Below are 21,827 nucleotides of genomic sequence, written 5' to 3' on the forward strand. Positions count from 1 at the left end.
GGCTCAGTGGATTGAGCATTCGACTATGAACTGAAAGTTCGCTTGTTTGATTCCCGATCAGGGCACATGCCTGGGTTGCAGGTCATGCCCCAGTTGGGGGTGTGCAAGAGGCAACCAGTCAATGTGTCTCTCACATATTTATGTTTCTCTTTCTCCCTCCCTTCTCTCTAAAAATTCATAAATAAAATCTTAAAAAAATTAAAAGTTTTCCTGATAGTTTGGGCCAAAAACATGGGTGTGCATTATGCATGGGGAGCGCAGTATACATGGCAAAACACAGTAGCCATCATTGAGAACCACCTGAAGACTAGCTGAACAGAAACTAGTACTAAGGATACAAGGAAGAAGCTATGTCAACACTGGCAGGTGGGGTGGAAATGTGAAATGGGCAGCAGGGCATGGGGGTAGGGGGGCAGTTCCTTTAGGTAAAGGAAGGAGTTTCCAGCTAGAATTCTGAAAAACAAGATTAACAGTAGCTTCTGCCTTCCCCCATCACCTCCCACATGCCAGACTTGTGGTGTCCTGTTTAAAAATCATAACATTATATTTTAAAAATCATCCCCTAGTTTCATCCACGCCTTTCCCCTGAAAGGACTTTATGGAAGAGGAATAAACCTATTTTCACAGAAAACAATTTTGATCCAACTTAGAGAAACACATCATATTTAAAAATTCTTCAGGAAGAAATCCTAAGATTTCAAAAATTTTTCAGAATGGCTTTTTGTAAACTGCCACCCACTTTCTCCTAATCATTTATATAGTAAGTGGCCAATAAAAGATCAATGTGTTCCTAGGAATATGTGCGTACTAGAAAGAGGTGAGGGAGGGGGGGTGGCTGCTCTCATGATACCTACAGAAGAAATATAAAGCTGCCGTTCTGTTGATCTCGGCCTATTGAGAGAGATGCTATCCGCTAGGAATGCCTAAAACGCTGTTGTGACAAGCCCCCACAGACACTTTGTGGCTATTCCAGCTCTTGCATTCTCATAAGATGCACTTCAGCGAAAAACCATCAGGGAACTTAGAACAAAATTTTTACAAATTCCAGAGAGTACACAGCATGGCCCAAGGCCACAGTGAAGTTGTGGGGAGAGAGTGTAGACCTTGAGCTCTGCCTTTTCTTGGGGTCAAGGATGGGATGCCTGGGATTTCATAGGTTTACCCTTACTTGAGAAAGTTAAACATAAGAGCAGAAATTAGGCTAAGGGAAGAGAAAAGCATGGGTAAGTGGTCACTTAACTAGTTTACCCCAGACTTTTTGAAGGGAAAATTTCATGGGTCAAGGCAGCCTGATTGTGTAGGTAGTCGTTTTACTAGTAGCTGTGTGATACAGCTGGCTATATGCTTGCTTGGGATGGATGTCTCTGAGATGGATGCCCTGTCAATCAGAAACTTATTGTCAAGCACTTACAACTAGAAAAGTTTAATGTAAGGCACTTCCACTATAATATTACATAAAAGTTAAACTTATTGTCATATTTAAAGCATATTTCAATTTATCATGGGTCCAATAAACTTCCAAATGAAAAAATGAAAACAGAAGATAGGTATTGCCTGGAAAAAAAAAACTATTGAAACTTATACACTATACCTGAAAGAAGACTTAAGAGAATTATTTCTTACATAAACATTTATTTCTAAAAGAACTGGAAATTTATCACTTAATGATCCATTTAAAAATGAGATTTTGACAAAATAATACTATATTTATAACTTCTAAAATATTTCTTTCCTGGTATGAATTTCCTGGAGCATTATATAATCAGTGGAATGTTTTCCGAGATTATTTAAAGTTGTAAGATTCCTGTCTAGAAAGAACGTCCGAACCAAAGCTTTCAAGGGTCACATGCCTTCATGGAGCTGCTATCCAGTGTGCATTTTCACGTGGTTCCTAAAGGACGAGGGCCACTTGAAGGCTTTTCCACACTGTTTGCATTTGTGCGGTTTCTCCCCAGTGTGCATTCTCCCATGCTTTTGTAAGGACGAGGACCAGCTGAAGGCTTTCCCACACTGTGTACACTCGTAGGGCTTCTCTCCTGTGTGGGTTCTCATGTGACCTTGAAAGGATCTGGAAGAATTGAAAGCTTTCCCACATTTTTCACATTTATACAGTTTCTCTTCAGTATGAATTCTCACATGTTCTTGAAAGTTTGAGGACCAAGTAAAGGCTCTTCCACACTGTTTACACTTGTAAGGTTTCTCTCCAGTGTGAGTTCTCATGTGACCTTGGAAGGACTTGGGAGAACTGAAAGCTTTCCCACAGCTTTCACAGGTATAGAGTTTCTCTCCAGTATGTGTCCTCACATGGGCTTGAAAGGTCTCGGGCCAGCTGAAGGCTTTCCCACATTTCTTACATTCATAGGTTTTCTCTGCTGTGTGAATCTTGACATGTCGGGTCAGGGAATAGGAATGACGAAAAGTTTTCCCACATGCTTTACATTCATAGGGCTTCACCCCAGTGTGTGTTATCATGTGCCTTTGAAGTTCTGAGGGGTAAATGAAGGCTTTCCCACACTCCTGACATTTATATAGCTTCTTTCCTGTGTGAGTTCTCACATGTCTAGTAAGACTGGAGAGCTCATTGAAGGATTTCCCACACTGCTGGCATTCATAATTTTTCTCTGTAGTGTGCATCCTGATGTGTTGACTGAGGCAGTAGAAATAAGGAAAGTTTCTCCCACATAATTTACACCCATAGGGTCTCTCTCCAGTGTGAGTTCCCAGGTGTGAGGCACAAATGTAGCCCTGTTTGCATTCCTGACACTGAAATGATTTATGTTCACGGTGAGCTCTAACATGCTTCTTAAGGGAAGAAAGATGCGTGAAGCCTTTTCCACACTTGGTGCATTCATATGGTTTTATTCCCATAGAAATGGTTTTGTGCAGGTTAAGATTGGGAATGTGAATGAAGGTTTCACCGTGTTGATTTCCATCATTATGTTCACAGAAGCTGTCCACCACATGGTTCCTGTTAAAAGTGAGAACTGCTTTATTAACAGCATATTTATTAATGAGGTTTTTTCCCCCCTTGAACAAAACAGGTTTAATTAAACATGTTGCACAGAGTTTATTACATTACTCTATGTATTTCTTTCAGTAGAAGTTGAAATGTCTGGCATTTCTAGTAATACATACTGTTTTAACACTTCTGTAGTAATGTTGCTCTGAAATGCCACTTTTGCAGTAACTTTCTATTAATGAGTTTTTATTAACCATTAGTAAGTCTATAACTACATTTCTAACTACATTTCAGTCTATGGGAGGTTTTCCTACCCTTTCTAAGTTGCTTGGAGTTGAATAAACGACATGCTCTGGCAGGGAGTTCGGGTATATTCTCTATTCACAGGCTATTTGCCGTGTGTGGGGTTTTTCTAGAATTGTTTCTAACTAAATCATTTCACACACTCAATGTGTAATTTAAATTAAAGAAATTTTTTTTGTTAAATCCATGTGAATTAACAGATGTAGAGCTAGGATTATAATTTTTATGTTTTACAACTTTATGACAAACTAAGATTCTCTTCTGGGAGACTACCATTTCGAAGGCACCTCACCTTAGAGGTCTCCTGTGGTTTTGTTGCTCATCGTCAATGCTCTGGTCTTCCCCATTGTTTGCTAAAATGTAGATACAAGAATTACTTCTTGTGAATTTTGCTATTTCCTGTTTGTTAGATATTTTTTCCTCATGCATATCCTGCTGAATAATGGGCCCTCTGGCTGTAAACAGTGTCTCATTATCTGAAACAAAAGTAAATAAATATATTAAGGAATAAGGAAGGCATTTGTGAGCAAAGAAAGACTTTGAGTGACAGGCACAAGGGGTCAAAATGATGGGTAACTCCCTAAGACTGTCAAAGTTTCAAACAAGAAAATTCTCTGGGAACCCATAAAATGACCCCTAAAGACTATACCCACACTAATGATACCAAAGAACCCCCAAATCTTTTAAACCAAGACAAACAAACAGCAATGCAGTAAAATACAAACAGAAAACATTGGAATTTTTGTAAGAATATCTTTCTTCAAATAAGCGCATAAAGTAAATGGGTAAGCATAATTTTTTCCAAAGACATTAAGCATTTGATATGGATGTTTTATGAGCAGCCTTGAATATAGTTTACAATTTTATTTGATCTACTAAAATCTACTCAGCCTGTAAATTTGTTAGTAATTCTGTTTATTTAAGCTGCAGTGATCACTGCTGATCACAGAAACATCTTCACATCTGAAGGACAGATTTCTTTTTTTTTTTTTTTTGCCAATTTGAAGTATATTTTATTGATTATGCTATTAGTTGTCCCAATTTTTTTCTCCCCTTAACCCCCTTCCACTCTGTACCCCTCCCCCACCCTCCAGCATTCCCCACCCCTAGTTCATGTCCATGGGTTATATAAGTTCTTTGGTTTCTCTATTTCCTATGCTATTCTTAACTTCCCCCTGTCTATTTTATGCCTACCAATTATGCTTCTTATTCCCTATACCTTTTCCTCCCTATTCTACCCCTCCCCACGGATAACCCTCCATGTGACCTCCATTTCTGTGACTGTTTTGTTTTTTAGGTTTAGTTGTTGATAGTTATGACTTTGTTGTCATTTTATTGTTCATAGTTTTTCATCTTCTACTCCTTAGATAAGTCCCTTTAACATTTCATATAATAAGGGTTTGGTGATGATGAACTCCTTTAGCTTTACCTTATCTGGGAAGCACTTTATCTGCCCTTCCATTCTAAATGATAGCTTTGCTGGATAGAGTAATCTTGGATGTAAGTCTGAAGGACAGATTTCTATTGCTTTGCAATCTTCGATCATACATCAATGCTTGAGTTATTAATAATATTCTGCTTCTTGGAAACTTAAACTAAATAATCTGATAGTTAATTAGTTACTTTAAAAAGTCCACGGGAAAACTTTAAAGTTATGAGGCTTTAAATAAAATGCTTTTAAATGAAAACAAAAACAAGACGAGCAAAGTCTCAGTTTAATACCCAGATTTCCACTGTCATGGAAGCATCGTTAGATTTTAGGTCCACGGTGGCTGTGACCATCTTGGTATCATTTACCAATCACTCCTTTTCTGCATGTTGGATCTTGGAAGAGCACCAATGAGAAGTGCTTGTTCACTAAATGACTCAGTGAAACGATGTCATCCTTACCCACTGAGGCCAGATTCTGGAAGTTTTCCAGCATCACATCTCTGTAGAGGTTCCTCTGAGCAGAGTCCAGCAGAGCCCACTCCTCCAGGGTAAAGTCCACCGCCACATCCGCAAAGACCACTGAGTCCTGCAACACCCAAATGTGCAGGAGGATGGGTGAGTCTGAAAGCACTGGGGTCTCCCACGATTCACACCCACTTCCTGGTACAGTGAACAGCACCACTAACACTAGGAACCAGACTCTACTGTTTACTGTGACTCCTCTTGTCTTACTCTATCTATTGCAGGGTCTAGGGAGATGGTGTACAAATGAAATACATGCTTTCACTTGAAAATATGCAGGCAAAGGCTAACTCAGCAAGCCTGAGTTGTCCAAACACTAACCACTGTTTAGGACTAATCCTTGACTGGCTCCTGGAACAAAGCGTGTGGTCCCTTGGAATCAGCTGCCATTGAGAGTGTCTGTGTATGGCTGGGGCCTTGGGCCATGGCAGAATTTACGCTGACAATGTGACTTATCATCAATAACTCACACTGTCCACCTGGGACACACTGTACAACAGACTTCTAGAGGAGCTGAGCGCTGAGTTGTGAAGGTTGGTCACACAGTAAAACCCTCAATAAAGATCCCAGACTCCAAGGCTCGGGTGAGGCCCCCTAGTCAGTAACATTTCAAACACATTAAGTTCTGTGCATGCATATGCGCTGAAAGGGGACAACTGAAGTTTCAACCTGGTTTCTATTGGTTTCCACCCAACGTTCCCTTTTCCATCACTAATTTTAATGTGTTCTTTCTCTAATAAATTGTAACGTCTGTAACCACTTTTTCTCAAATAAGTCCAGTGAACTGTTATAGTGAAAGCTTCATACCTGAGGGTGGTCCCAGAGATCCTTTACACAGAGGACCATCAACTCCCTGTGATAAACACCAACCTACACGTCCAGACACCCAGTGATCTCCCAAGATTAAAATTGCAAAGTGCTCCACAAACAGATACATCACAGTGAAAATGGTGAAAATCAAAGACAAAGAGAAAACATTGAAAACAGAAAGAGAAAAATGTGTCACTTAAAAGGGAAGCCCAGGGTTAACCCAAAGTAGTTGTAAAGTAAGTAGAAGCTATACTCACTGCCTCCCAGGACCAAACTGGAATTACCACTAAAATATAGAACAATCAATCTAAATAACCAATTGAATACTAGCTGAACAGAAGTCTTATAACCAAGGGTTTACAGAGGAAGCCACATTGAGACTCAAAGGAAGAGCACTGATGTGAAAAAGGCTGGCCCCACTCCCCTGGGGGTAGCGGAGATTCTGGAGGGATATCTTGGCTGTAAAGGTTCCCACTAAAGAGCACTGGGCCTTAATCCCACACCAGGCTCCCCAGCCCAGAGCACCAGAGCTAGGAAGAGGTGCCCATATAATATCTGCCTGTGAAAATCAGCAAGGATTCTGTTTTCCAGGGAGATACAGGAGTCTACTAAAGACAGAGACCCCTCTTAAAGGGCCAACACACAAAATCTCATTTGCAGCCAATCACCTGGGCCCCAGTGGAGCAGACTAGAGTCATGTGAGAAAAGACTGGGGTCGTGGCTCTGGGGAGAGAGTTGAAGGGACAGCCACCAGGATCCCTGTTCCTGAGTTCCATTCCCACACTGCAGACACCATCTTTTTTGGGTGGAGCACTCCCTTCCTTATGGCATCAGCTGGGGAAATGCAATAGCCCTAGCCTCTGCATTCCCCACCCTATAAAGCTCACACCCTGCTGAGGAGCCAGCTGCCTGGGCAGGTGTAGAGGTCCAGCCACACTCAGTGGGTGTCAGTTACTGAGATGTGTAGCTCTGGAGTGGGGGCCACTCTTCCCTCCTCCCAAACCTGATGGACACTCCCCATCATGGGAGATCCACTAGCTCCACCCTCCCAACTCCCATGCTGAACTTGGGCTTCAGACAGAATTTGGGACAGACTGAATTGTGTGGCTCTAGGATGGGCACATTTTCCCTCACATGCCAACAAGTGCAGAGCTTTCCCTTCACGTGGCCAAATCTTGGTCTGTTTGGGCCTGATAAACTCTGCTGGCCTCACCCTCATGATTTCGTGAGACCCTTCACCACCAAAAAGGTCTGCGGCATCTGGCAGGTGGCAGCTAGCTTGGTATACAGTGGGACTTTTGCTGAGTGGCCTCAGACCCAATACTGTCACTGAGATTGAACCTGTGCCAGTCTGGTAAACACCACTGGCCCATACTTGGTGACTCAGTGAGAACCTTCCTCATTACAACCTGAGTGCTGCCAGAGGCTCTTTCAGTTACTGAGTCAAACAGGCAGGCAGGTTCCCACTGAGGAATATGGGGTCTCAACCCCACACCAGGCACACTTGGGGGTACCATGGGCCTTTTGCTGCTCTGGCCCTGGATTCTGTGCTAGTGGAAGCCAGCCTTGTTGCACAGCTTGGTCCTTCCCATGCACACGCAGACCCAGCAGAGGCAGCCACAAACTGGATCATTTTGTGGCTCCGAACAGGCTGCCCAGGGCCAGTCACGGGCAGCGTCTACCATTGGTCTTTACCAGAGTCCCTCCTTAAGAGGCCCCAGAACCAACACACTCAGTGGCTGGCTTCAGACAACATCAGAACGGGATCCGATAAGCTTTACAAGCAACATATCCAAAGGGAGATCCTGACAGGCACCAGACCCTGCTGAAGCAAGTTCCACTTAGTGTCGTCAGCACCACATACCAGCTCATACACTGTGGCTGAGGTTGATCCTCACAGCCAGCCAGCCTGAGTGTTGAACCCATGCACGAACGGACCAATAGCAATCAAGACTCAGTTATAATAGGAGGGCTCACTTCACCCACACAAGAGGCATTTCTGCAGAACCCAGCTCAGGTGATCAAGGAGGCTGTGCCACTGGATCCCACAGGATACCCACTACATAAGGTCACGCCATCAAGACTAGGAAACATAGCAGATCTACCTAATACATAGAAATAAAAACAAAGAGGAAGCCCAAATAGGGAGACAAAGAAACATGTCCCAAATGAAAGAACAGGAGAGCCCTGGCTGGATGGCTCAGTTGGTTGGAGCATAGTCCCAATACACCAGGGTTGCAGGTTTGATTCCCAGTCAGGGCACATAAAAGAATCATCCAATGAATCCATCAATAAGTGGAACAACACATCAGTATTTTTTTCTCTCTCTCTAAAACCAGTGAATGGGAAAAAAAGAACAGGAGAAATCTCTAGAAAAAGAGTTAAATAAAACAGATGTAAGCAGTTTACCAGATATAAAGTTAAAAAAATGGTTATAAGGATGCACAAGGAACTTAATGCAAATTACAAAAAACTGAGTGAGAACACCATGAAAAAGGACACAGAAACCATAATAAAGAACCAGTGGGAAGTGAAAAATACAATCTAAAATGAAGAATGCACCAGAAGCAATAAACCTAGGTTAGATGAAACACTCAATCAGCTATTTCGAAGACAAAGTAGCAGAAAACACCCAATTACAGTAGCAAAAAGGAAAATGAATTGTTAAAATGAGGATAGTTTAAGGGACTTTTGGGACAACATGAAGTGTAACAATATCTGCGTGACAGGGGTACAGGAAGAGATGAGAGAGAGGGATCAAGAACCTGTTTGAAGAAATAATGACTAAAAACTTTTCTAACCTGGTTAAGGAAAAAGACACACAAGTCCAGGAAGTGCAGAGAGTCCCAAGCAAGATGAACCCTCACCAAGACACATCATAATTAAAATGGCAAAGGTTAAAGACAAAAAGAGAATCTTAAAATCAGCCAAGAGAAAATTAGTTGCCTATAAGGGAGCTCCCATAAGACTGTCAACTGATCTCAACAAAAATTTTTCAGGCCAGAAGGGAATTGCATGAAATAGCCAAAATGATGAAGAGCAAGGACCTACAACCAAGACTACTTTACCCAGTAAGGCTATTATTTAAAGCTGAAGAAGAATGAAGAGTTTCCCAAACAAGAAAAAGCTAAAGGGGTTCATTACCACCAAGTCAGTATTAGGAAGAGGGAGAAGGGAGGAGGGGCGGAGAAGGGAAGGAAGACAGCAGAGGAAGGGAGGAGGAAGGGGAAGGGAAGAGGGAGGGGTAAGGAAGAAGGAAGGAGGGAGGAAGTAGGAAAGAGGAAGGAGGAACGAAGAGGAGGAAGGACATCAATGTTTCTCTTCCCTCATTCCCATCTCTCTAAAAAAATAAATTTAAAAAATCATTTAAAAATAGAATAATCCTGGTTGGCGTGGCTCAGTGGATTGAGTGTCAGCCTGCAAACCACAGGGCTGCAGGTTCAATTCCCAGTCAGGGCACCTGCCTGGATTGCAGGCCAGGTCCCCAGTTGAGGGGGCACAAGAGGCAACCACACACTGATGTTTTTTTTCTCTTTCTTCCTTACTTCCCCTTTCTCTGAAAATAAATAAATAAAATGTTTTTTTTAAAAGAACTAGAAAATGAACAAGTAAAGCCCAAAGTGAGTAGAAGGGAAGAGCAGAAATAATAAAGATCAGAGCAGAAATAAATGAAATAGAACCTAAAAAACAATATGAAAGATCAATGAAACCAAGAGCTGGTCCTTTGAAAATATAAACAAGATTAACAAACCTTTAACTAGACTCATCAGGAAAAAACAGAGAGAACCCAAATAAAATTAAATTAAAAATGAAAGAAGAAAAGTAATAACTGACAGCACAGGAATACAAAGTATTGTAAGAGAATATTACGAACAACTATATGCCAACAAATTGGACAATCTGAATGAAAGAAATAAATTCCTAGACACATATAATCCTCCAAAATTAAATCAGGAAGAATAAGAAAATCTGGATAGACTGACTATAACTAAGGAAATTGATGCAATAATAAACAATCTCCCAACAAACACAAGTCCTAGACTATCACAGGTGAGTTTTACCAAACATTTAAAGAACTAACACCTACCCCTCTCCAACTATTCAAAAAATTAAAGTGGAAGGGAGACTCCAAGCTCACTTTATAAGGCCAGCATTTTCCTAATTCTAAAAACAGATATAGATACCCCAATAAAAGATAATTATAGACCAACATCCCTGATGAACATAGATGATGAAATCCTCAAGAAAATATTAGCAAACCAGATCCAGCAATACATTAAAAAGATCATACACCATGATCAAGTGGAATTTATTCCATGGATGCAAGGTTGGTACAATATTTGTGAATCAATAAATGTGATATACTACATAAACCACATGAAGGATAAAAAGAAAATTACATGGTCATATCAATAGATGCAGAAAAAGCACTTGATAAAATCTAGAACCTACTAATGATAAAAAACTCTCAGCAAAGTGGGAATAGAGGGAACATACCTCAACATAATCAAGGCCATATATGACAAACCCACAGCCAACATCATACTCAATGGACAAAAGCTAAAATATACCCCCTAAGATCAGAAACAAGACAGGGATGTCTGCTTTCACCATTCTTATTTAACATAGAACTGCAATTCCTAGCTACAGGACTTAGACAAGAAGAAATAAAAGGCATCCAAATTGGAAAGGAAGAAGTAAAACTGTCACTATTTCCAGATGCCATGATACTGTATTTAGAGAACCCTAATGATTCCACCAAAAACTGCCAGAACTGATAAATTAATTCAATAAAGTAGCAGGACACAAAATAAATATCCAGAAACCAAATGCATTTTTATACACCAATCATGAACTAACTAACACAAAAGGAAACTTAAGAAAACAACCCCATTTACAACTGTGTAAAAAATAAATAAAACACCTCAGAATAAACTTAATCAAGGACATAAAAGACCTGTACTCATAAAATTATAAGATGCTGAGGGAAGAAATTTAAGAAGATAAAAATAAGTGGAGGTATATACTATGTTCATAGATAGAATTATTGTTAATATGTCCATACTACCCAAAGCAATTTATGTATTCAGCACAATTCCTATCACAATACTAATGGCATATTTTACAGAACTAGAACAAATATTTCAAAGACTTATATGGAACTACAAAGACCCCAAATAGCAATAGCAATGTTGAGAAAAAAGAACAAAGTTGGAGAAATCACACTGATATCAAACTACACCACAAGGCTATAATATTCAAAAAAGCATGGTATTGGGTTGGCCAAAAAGTTTGGTTTTTTTCCATAAGATGACTCTAATAGTGCTTAGTTGTCTTTAACTTCATTTGAAACAATTTTGGTAGATTATATGGTGACAGCTGTCATATCAGCATGCATTTAAAAAAAAAAAACACCTTATCACCCTGGCTGGTGTAGCTCAGTGGATTCAGTGCAGGCTGTGAACCAAAGGGTTGCCAGTTCGATTCCCAGTCAGGGCACATGCCTGGGTTATGGGCCAGGACCCCAGTATAGAGCACGCAAGAGGCAACCACACATTGATGTTTCCCTCTCTTTCTCCTTCCTTTCCCCTCTCTAAAAATAAATAAATAAAATCTTTAAAAAAATCTTATCAAAACTAGTGAATTTTTATGAAGCCATTTTAATACTGAAGATGGAAGAAAATATGCAACATTTTCAGCATATTATGCTTTATTATCTCAAGAAAGGTAAAAACGCAAATGAAATACAAAACAATATTTGTGCAGTGAATGGAGAAGGTGCTGTGACTGATTAAGCATGTCAAAAGTTGTTTGTGCAGTTCCATGCTGGAGATTTGTCGCCGGGCGATGCTCCACAGACAGGCAGACCAGCTGAAGTTGATAGCGATCAAACTGCGACATTAACTGAGAACAATCAACATTATACCATGCAGGAGATAGCCAACATACTCAAAATATCCAAATCAACAAAGTTATTGGTGAAAATAAAAAAGGTGTCTTCCGCCCTGGCTGGCGTAGCTCAGTGGATTGAGCATGGGCTGGGAACCAAAGTATCCCAGGTTTGATTCTCAGCCAGGGTACATTCCTGGGTTGCAGGCCATAACCCCCAGCAACCGCACATTGATGTTTCTTTCTTTCTCTCTCTCTCTCTGTCTCTCTCTGTGTCTCTCTCTCTGTCTCTCCCCCGCCCTCTCTCCCCCCCCAAAAAGAAAATTTATAAATAAATAAATAAATAAATAAATAAAAAGGTGTCTTCCATTTTATGGAAAAAGCTGTACAGATTTTTTGCCAACCCAACAGATCAATGGACAGAATGGAGGGCCCAGAATAAAGGGCCTTAGTTGTGCTTAGTTGTCTTTACAATTGACCTTCACAGGTCAATTGACGTTTGACAAAGAAGGCAAAAACTTACCATGGGGTTAAGACAATCTTCAATAAATAATGTTGGGAAAATTGAACAGATACATTCAAAAAAATGAATTCTTACACGATGCACAAGAATAAACTCAAAATGTATTAAATAAATGTTAAGATTTGATACCACAAAAATCCATTAAAATATGGCAGCTTCTGGAAAGGTTGCACAGGGGACAGTTAACTGATGATGTTATGAGTGGAGAAGGGGTGTTGGCTTTGGGAGGGAAAGAAGGACCTGGCATTTTAGGGACTTAACTCCAGCCCTGGAGGACCTGGACTGGGAAGGCAGTTCCCTAACCTGTCAAAGAACTTTCCATTCAGTCTGGAGCTACCGCATTCCACAAGGCTCAAGGTCATGCCATGTCATTAAAATTTCTGGCAATTACTTTACGAACCAGCCCAGGGAAGGACCAAAGTTCATCTTAGGAGCATCGGCTGCTTTAAAGCAGACCTACCAAGAAGACTTACTGGGTCTTCTTGGGTTCTAGAGGCAACAGCTGCACCTCAACAACCAGCTCACTCTGAATGGGGCAACCAAAGATTCTAGAACTTTTCCAAATGCAGTAACTGCAGGCAAACAGTGACCCCTCCCAGCCTCCTCCCCCTTGGGCCTCCTCTCGTGCTTCTGGGGCTCTTTGTGACGAGACGAGGGCCCTATGCTGCCCATGGTCATGTGGTGAAAGGAGCCTCCCTCCAGGGCGCCACACCGTCAGAGCGTCAGAGTGCCATGACGGCCACACCCTCGGCCCTGCTGGAGACCAGGCTCTCTCAGGCTTCTCTCCCTGAAGGCAGCACCCCACGGGCCACTCCCTGAGAAGAACTGGCACAGGACAGAGGCCAACCTGGGCCTCCGGCACCTCTCACCTGACGATGGACCCACGACACAGACAACACTCAGGAAATCCCTGAAATATGCTAACTCCATACAGTAGACTGCTGTTAGACGCTCTCCACAAAGGACAAGATTCCTGGGGGCCGTGGAGCTGATGACCGACTGGCTGCGGACTATTGGCCAGCCAGGCAGGGGCTGTTTCCTAGAAAGGTTTTGTTGTGTGTGGTAGAGAACCCCGGGAAGGCTGCATACATAACTGAGTGATGAGGCAGGGCATTAAACCAGTCAATAACGGTGCTGAAATCTTAGAACACAGCCCAGGCTGCTGACACATTTTCCTGTCTCTCTCCAAAACCCTGGGAGAAGCAGACTCCAACGCCTGTTGGTCTTGACTAAGATATGTCCTTTGGGCTCTTGGCTTTTAAAATTCACTCAGACAAATTCAAATTTGATTCAAGAGATGAGGCACACGTCAGACAGCAAGCACAGTTCAGATGAATTCTAACGAGGAGGCTGGCTCCATCTGCGATGTGATCTGTGGTTTGCCTGGGAGCAGCTCTCTGACGCCGCCCTCTTCCCTGTCAGCCCAGGTCAGGCAAACCAATGCAGAGCCCCACATGTGCTGCGTGTCCTGTGATCTGGTGGGTGGAAGGGGAAGCCGCACAGCCCCCAGTCACAGCAGACTCCCCGCCCACACTCCTTCTAAGCCCCCACAGGAGTTCATATCTGCCTTCATCTCCCCAGACTGCCAACTGTTTTCTCAGTCTCACGGTGCATGTGGCATCTCCTGGACGTCCAAACCCATTTTGGGTGTGCATATGGGGTGGATCCAGCCCCAAAGGACAACCCTAAAACAGACGCGCACATGTGAAGCATGGCTCTGGGGGGAGGAACGGGGTCCAACAGGGGAGCTTTTGAGAAGACAAGCCTAAAACATCCGAATGCCTAAGACATCCAGTAATGTTGTTAGAAAGACGTCATAACAAAAAACCATGAAGCCACCCATGTGACCACTAGCAGAAGAATCAACAAATGAAAAGGCCAGAGTGTCACCAGGGCCCAGTGCCAAGCAACAAAAGTCAGCTCCCATCCCACGGGATAAAACAGAACTGCGAACAAAAGAAACCCGACTCTCAATCGGATATGCAGTGTGATGCTGTGTACACTCAAAAGAAAACGTGCAGAAATAAAATACACTGACGTGGGGGTGCATGCACACATAGGTGTGGGCAAAAGTAGGTATACAATTGTGAGTACACAAAACACAGAGTTTCTTCTTGTATTATTATGTATCTTTCCATAAGTGAACTGTAAACCTACTTTTGCCTACCCCTGTATCATTCACCCGGGAAGGAGGCCTGTCCATAAGAGTCATTTCAAGTGGGGTGTCCAGTGGGAGGGTCCCATCCACTCCGTGGCCTGCCTGTCCTCACACAGACGTTCACTTCAGGTTGTGTAGCTGCTTGTGCATCTTCTATATTTGCTGTATTTTATAGTTAGACACTACAAAGTCAATTATAATTGATCACAGTACCACCTTAAAAGAACAGTGTCACAACGTCTGAATAAAGAGAAAGCTGTAACCCAGTCCACGTGCATCCACAGGGGAACCCTTAGCAGTTTAGGAATGGGCTGGAACCTGCAGAGCCTGAGGAGGGGCACACTGAAAAGGAATGTTCATTAAAGAACACACAAATGATGGAAAGTGAGACCTTCCCCCCCAAATTAGGTCATACAAGGAGGTCCCTTGCCTCACTCCTGTTAGAGGTCCTATCCAGATCCAATAAACAAAAATATGCAAGAATTCTAGCAGAAGAAAAAAGCCGCCTATAATCCTAGCTCCAAGTATTACTATGGAAGATACACAAAGTACAAGATGAACTCAGAATATGCTTTTAGTGGCTTTCCAGAGTACAAACACGGCATGAAAGGAAATCTCAGTTCACTATGAATCACTAGCAACAGCAGTTAAAAGGAATTTTTTAAAAAGCCTAGATCATTAGCCCTGGCTGGTGTGGCTCAGTGGATTGAGTGCTGGCCTGCAAGTCAAAGGGTCACCAGTTCGATTCCCAGTCAGGGCACATGCCTAGGTTGCTAGTCAGGTCCCCAGCAGGGGGCATGCAAGAGGCAACCACACATTGATGTTTCTCTCCCTCCCTTCCCCTCTCTAAAAATAAATAAATAAAATCTTAAGGAATAAAATAAAAACGGAAAAAAAAAAGCCTAGATAATTAAAGCTAAATTGATTGGTAACTTTTTTTTTACAAATTTTCTTAAAGTTCTAAAGTATGTCTGTGAGATAATACACACCCACACCCCCCAAACACATATCCACTGTTCTCTGGTTCCTGACACCCCTGCAATTTCCTAAGTGACAAGAGCACTAGGAGCATCTTTGTTCTTATGAAGTGACTCTGGGTGGCTCCTGGGAGGGGGCTGTCACCTGAAAGCCCCAGCCAAGATTAGAACTTTGGAATGTTCATATCTAATCACACACTTTAGGGAGGGGAGAGGGGCTGGAAATGGAGTTTACAATGGATCATGCCTCCAGAATGTAGGAAGTCCCAATAGTACAAGGTTCAGAGAGCTTCCATTTCGGGGAACACACCCACATGGACACGGTGACACGCCCCAGTTCCACAGGGGCAGTAGCTCCTGCACTCAGGTCCCTCCAGGACTTCAACCTATGCCTCTTTTCATCTGGATGTTCATCTATATCTTTTATCATCTCCTTAATAAACTGGTAAACATAAGTCAGTGTTTCCCGGAGCTGCTCCACCAATTAATCAAACCCAGGGAGGGGCCATGAGACCCTTGATTTGCGGCCAAGTCCAAAGAAGCTGTGGGTAACCTGGGGACCTACTACTTGTGATTGGCATCGGCATTAAAGGGCAGTCTTGTGGGTCTGAGCTCTTTGCCTCCAGGTAGACACTCTAGGTAGATGGTGTCAAAATTGGGTTAACTTGTAGGACATCTAGGTGGTACCACGGAATTGACTGTTGCACAGAAATGCTCCTTTACCTGGTGACCAAGTATGTCAGAAGTGAAGTGTTCTGTGTGAGAGTAAAGGGGAAAGACAGAGAAAGAGAACTGGAGGCTTTTCCAATGAAAAGTCTAATGAAGGATATAAAGCGACCATAATGACAAACTAGGAAACGTACTAGTGACATCAAAAGTACAAAGAAAGAAATGGAAAGATGGCACATGCCCTCTGAATGGACACTCAATGCCCCCATGACAACTCTCCCAAATGTAGATGCAGACTTTTAGTAAACTTCCATTAAATCCAAAACCCTGTGGTGGGGGGGGGGGGGCGGTTAATTAAAAAAAAAAAAAAAAGCAGTTGTTAAAACTAAATGACAGGCCGATGTCTAAAAAGCCATGTTTCTACAGAACAAGGTGGAAGACCTTCCCAGAAACACATGAAGGTATTTAGGTCACAACAGTAACTGGGACAGCCCAGTGTAGCAGATGGAGGAGTCCATGGATAAGAATGGAAGTCTCGCCCTGACTGGTGTGGCTCAGTTGGTTGGGCATCATCCGGCAAAGAGAAAGGTCACCGGTGTGACTGCTGGTCAGGGCACATGCCTGCACTGAGGGTCTGGTCCCTGGTTGGCATGTGCAACAGGCAACCAGTTGAGGTTTCTCTCTCTCTCTTTCTCCCTCCCTTCCCTTCTCTCTAAAAAGTAAATAAAATCTTAAAAAAAAAAAAAGAATGGAAGTCTCTAACACACGACCACTTCTGGAGCACGAATCTCTGCCAAGCACGCACTGCCCCAAGGCGGGAAATAAGGAACACTCTGACCATGGGGGTTGAGCGATGATCACCCACAGGTGGCAACAATAACCAACTTGGTGCAAATTTAAACAGAACACTTTCAGAACGAGTTTCAGTCAAGTGTTCTATGACTTCCTAGTACAGAGAGTTTTGTAATACAATGGGAAAAGAACAAGCTACAAACGAAGAGATGGAAAAATGCATTTCTATTACCATGAAGACTCCTTTCACCAGCACAGAACAGAGTGAAAAGATGGACTGTACACTTCAGAGAAAATGTGTACAGTGTCTACAAATGAAACGGGATTCCTGCCCAGAGTATCTAAGAAAATGTCAGAAATCAATAAACACAGAAAGTAATAAAAGGTGACCAAATGGCTTAAAATTATTTCACAGAAGGTGAAACCTTCTACCGCAGTGGTGATCAGCAAAATTCATGTCACAAGGGGATCCTGGGTCACCTTGAGTAAAGTCACACTTGAGACAGACAAAAATTAAGTCAGGCAATGTAAGCTGTGGAAGCCACATAACAGAAATGAAAACACAAGAACGGAAGGTGAGTGTTGGGGGCAAGGGCATCAATTCACAATAAGCTATTAACAGCAAGTGGGACAGGATCACGCAGTGTCACAAACTCTGCACCCTGAATGGAAGAGTTACTACCACTTTTATTAATATTTTAATCCAAATCTCTACCCACCTCTCACGAAAGTGGACACTTTGTGCATTCCTTCCCACCCGTCCCGCCCCCCACCGCAGCAATCCTACAGGAAGAGAGGACATTTTCTGTACTGTGACAATTTCCCCCAATGGCATCTCTAGTTCAGCCCCCTAATAATGGAAGTCAACAGAACAAAGACCTGAGACCCTCACTACCCTCACTACCCTCACTAAGGAGAAGAAACGGGGGGTGTGGGGGGGTGTCATTTGACATCTGCTGTAACCTGAGGCTAGAAGAAGGGAAAACTCAGTGCTCAGTTGGACACAGGCTGCTCACACATGTCAGGTAACAAGGCTGCATCCTCCCTGGGAGAGCAGCTACTGGTAATGTCCATGGAAGGTGGAAGGAAGCACTACCCTGGGCCCCACCCATTTGTTCTGGTAAAGGGCATGCTGCAAGAACCCCCTTGCACTTGTCTAACCAGGACAAGGCTAGACGCAGACCTCCCCCTCCCGCCCCCAAAATCCTCTTCTGTGCCTCATCACTGATTAACTGAACTGCTCATCTCTACTGGCCAAGCAAAGCAAATGCTTGTTGGCCAGACTTTGGTCCAGCTTCTCTCCTTCCCCCAGATCCCTGCACGGTGGCCTGTCCTCAGCCTGAGCCAGCACACGACACTCCTGAGAACAGACTGCCTTGGGGACCTGCTATCTCAACCACACCTGACCTTTCCTGCATTTGTTGACTCCACCCCCAAAAAGAAAAAAAGAAAAACCATGTAGTCCAACTCTTGAGACGCTTGGAGATGGTAAGGTCAGAGCATTTTCCCTACCGCACAGCCCATGCCCCGAGTGCAGAGTCGCTTCTTCCCACCCCTTGCAATAACTCTTTGGAAAGTCCCTCCTAAGGAAGTTCACATTCTTCATTTTTTACAGGCTCCACCAAACGATCACAATTGCCCATTTCATACCCCAACTTTATACAGGCTCCTGTCCTCCCCACAGGTCCAGACACTGCCCCCCAACCCCCCCCCCCCTCCCCGCGTCGAACAAGCACTGGGACCGAGACAAGGTCCTGAGGACCTGAGCCGAGAACGCGCTGACCGCAGGGAGAGCAGTTCCTGTCACAACGGCTTCCTGCTCCCCCTGCTTCCACTGGAAGGAAAAGCCCTTTTCTGTCGGATCAGAGACGGGGGCGCCGCTCTGAGATCCGAGCATTGTTCCCTACTGCAACAGGCTTTGTCATAAAGCCTCCTTAGCCGTCCGGATCGAGTGCCCCCGACCCCGCGTGCAACCCCCCTCAGCTCCCAATCCCCGACCACTGGCAACAGCTCTTGCCCCGCTCATCCTCGTCCCCTGCGCAGCCAAGGACTCGGGTCAGAACACCGTGAGGCTCGAGGAGGCCGCCACCCCCACCTCCCCGTCGCTTAATGCCGGTTCAGGAGGGTTCGTATCAACAACCCCTCTCCACACCTTCCTCTCCAACACCCTCGCCCTAAACTACCACCGGACCCAAAACTCACCATTAGGGTCCGCTCCTATCCCGGGGTCCTCCCGGCTGGCTCCGCGGCACCTGTACTACAAAAGCCCGAGAGAGCTCTTCACGCAGCTGCGAGCCCGCCTGCCCAAGGCCAGGATTGGCCGGTTGTCCAGACAATTCGCCCTAAATGGACGGTGGTCCAGGCACTCCTCCTACCGGGAACGCTGATTGGCCGATGATACTAGAGCGTCTCTCCAATAAACAACTCTCCGGACCACCTTGGCCAAGTTGTTACCCGTGGCCCCGCCCCTGGCTTCTCCTTGAACCTTGTTACAGACCTGAGTGCTGGGCGGGGCGCAGGTCACTAATCCAGCTTGGGGGGGGGGGGGCGGAATGTGGGTTATCTGCCTCAGCCCTTGCTGCAAGACTTGCACCCACCGTACACTGGGCCCTTCCCTGCATGACTTCCACCCACCCTACACTGGGATCTGAGCTAAAACAGCTCACCTGGCTCGCGCTCCATCTGTAGTGCGAAGTACTGACGCAGTTACCCGCGTGGCGGCCCGTGTACAGACCCCTCCAGTTAGGAGGAAACCAGAAAAGTCAGTAGTTGGTGCTGCCTGTCTCTACCAGAAGCGATAAGTAGAGACAAGAATTGAATGTTTATGGGCGCTTTATTCAGATGGTCAGCAATCTGAGAAGTTGCCAGGTTATGTACCTTAAAAAAGGTCCTACATTTCATTTCAAGCCGATTTTTTTATAAGGAGAAAGGCAGTGTAGATAAGGTGTTTGAGATTCAGGGAAATGTTAATCGGATAAAATCTGCACTCAGGCAATATTCCTAGCATTCTTTCATCTGTTGCCCAGTGATCCTTTATCTGTGTGCTGGGCAAGGACGTCTTCCCTGGAGTACAATGGCTCAGATACCATCTTGGTTGCTTGCAGTCTTCCTGGGGCACGAAGGTGAACTGCTTGCGTCTCCTGGAGTCGGGGTGGGTCATACTTTCAGTTCCTGGAACAATAGCTTTTTTACATGCACTCATTACTAAGCTTATTAACTATAACTTAAAACCAAAATTTTTCCAACTGTTGAGTTCCTCTATCATTCCTGCACTGTTAGTCTGAACTGTGTTATTTCTCTGAGATCAGTTTCATATGGAAGTAATCATTTTGCTGTTGAGCATGTATCAGCGTGAGAAGGTCTGGTAGGGGGTTTAGGAATACACTTAGTTGCAGATCCACATAAGGGGGCACACTGTACGCAACAAACTATGATACTGAAAAAGATGAAAGCCACAAATGCCTCTCTAAGACCAGTAATACTGGGCAGCCAGGAGGTTAGTTTAGAAAGATCAATACCAAAGATTCCTTCCTTCCTTCCTTCCTTCCTTCCTTCTTCCTTCCTTCCTTCCTTCCTTCCTTCCTTCCTTCCTCCCTCCCTCCCTCCCTCCCTCCCTCTTTCTTCCTTCCTTCCTTCCTTCCTTCCTTCCTTCCTTCCTTCCTTTCTTTCTTTCTTTCATCTTGGACACTACTTCATTTACTTTATTTTATGTTCTATGAGCCATGAAATATCAGTCAGATTGAAACAGCAGAGTCTTTTACTTTAAATTCTTCACATCCGTGATTATGTCTTAAAAGGAGGTAGTCTATGTAGCTGCCTCCACACAGCCCCTATAAGCTTCTAATACTGTGGCTTCTCTAACTCATCCTAGTTCTTGACTGATTGAACTAATGGCTTGAGAGGTGATATTTAAAGCTTTTGCCACACAGCACAGACTAATCTACTTATTTCTACATTCAAAGAGGTTACCATGGCTGGTACTACAAATATTGTTAAAGATACATATTCAGCAGAGCTGAAAAGGTGCAAATCCCTGTTACAATCAGGTGCAAGGGAGAGATCCCATTGAGCCAGGTGTGTGGGGCTTCTGGGCATAAACACCGTCAGTCTTCCATAGAGCATGGTCCCCTGGAACTGTTTGCTGGAACACAGGAATAAACAGTCCTTCCATGTATTAGAAACCATCCTGCAGGTAATTTGATGTGACCAAAGGCATAAGATACACTATGGTGTTGCAATTCATCTCCATGTCTGCTGAAAGCGTGAAACAGGTTTTAGAACAGTGGACAAAAGTTTCACACTCTCCAGCCGGGGCTGCATTAGTGATTTTTAAGGAAAACATTTCCCTGTCTTTTAGAGTTACTACAGTTCCCCAAATATAATGTCGTCATGAGTTATATTCTTATTGATATGCTGAAATAAATTATAATTTCTAAGGCTTTCCAGGGAAACACAAACACCTATAAGACATGAAGTGAAAATAGAAGGAAAAAAAGACGTGAAAGTTTGTTCAACATAGGGTCCTCCTGCAAGGCAAAAGTCAGAGATAGTTAGAATGTTTTTGCTAAATATACACAAAAATTTTCATTTGACTTGAAAGGAATAAGCTCTCTATAACATGGGGTTAAACAAAAAGGGATGAAGAGAATGTAAGTCACTGTTTTCAAAAGATGACTTTCAGGTCTTCTTGTGGTCCAGTGGTACATTGTTCCTCCAGTGCATTCTTTACTCGGGTGTGGTGAATCCAAGGTTTTACTTCTGCCAACTTCACTGCAGTGGGGGTGGTGAGGAGTA

General features: G+C 43.6%; 1 protein-coding gene across 4 annotated transcripts; it reads right to left on the reverse strand.

The window, feature by feature from the left end:
- Window positions 1–269: 269 nt before the first annotated feature.
- On the reverse strand, window positions 270–19,381 carry ZNF57 (zinc finger protein 57). 4 transcript variants are annotated; one of them, XM_036032189.1, is made up of 4 exons: window positions 6,023–6,175; window positions 5,153–5,279; window positions 3,555–3,615; window positions 270–2,968 (listed from the first exon to the last, which is right to left on the reverse strand). In XM_036032189.1, exons 1-4 carry the CDS (start codon window positions 6,059–6,061, stop codon window positions 1,864–1,866), a joined length of 1,332 nt encoding a protein of 443 aa, XP_035888082.1. In that variant the 5' UTR covers window positions 6,062–6,175; the 3' UTR covers window positions 270–1,863. The 4 variants fall into 4 exon arrangements, with proteins under 4 accessions (XP_035888082.1, XP_035888083.1, XP_035888080.1 ...); XM_036032190.1 differs by lacking the exon at window positions 6,023–6,175 and adding an exon at window positions 19,236–19,381 and having other exon boundaries at window positions 271–2,968; XM_036032187.1 differs by having other exon boundaries at window positions 273–2,968; window positions 3,555–3,738; window positions 6,023–6,173.
- Between the last annotated feature and the right edge of the window lie 2,446 nt (window positions 19,382–21,827).

The sequence above is a fragment of the Phyllostomus discolor genome, chromosome 8 (genome assembly GCF_004126475.2).
Source record: "Phyllostomus discolor isolate MPI-MPIP mPhyDis1 chromosome 8, mPhyDis1.pri.v3, whole genome shotgun sequence".
Lineage (NCBI taxonomy): Eukaryota > Metazoa > Chordata > Mammalia > Chiroptera > Phyllostomidae > Phyllostomus > Phyllostomus discolor.

Bases quoted from the DNA above. Each gene is read 5' to 3' on its own strand.
- ZNF57 (XM_036032187.1), bottom strand. From the start codon at position 6,061: ATGGTCCTCTGTGTAAAGGATCTCTGGGACCACCCTCAG. The intron at 5,280-6,022 runs GTATGAAGCTTT...TGGGTGTTGCAG, and splicing joins ATCTCTGGGACCACCCTCAG to GACTCAGTGGTCTTTGCGGA. The intron at 2,969-3,554 runs GTGAGGTGCCTT...CACTTTTAACAG, and splicing joins AACCACAGGAGACCTCTAAG to GAACCATGTGGTGGACAGCT.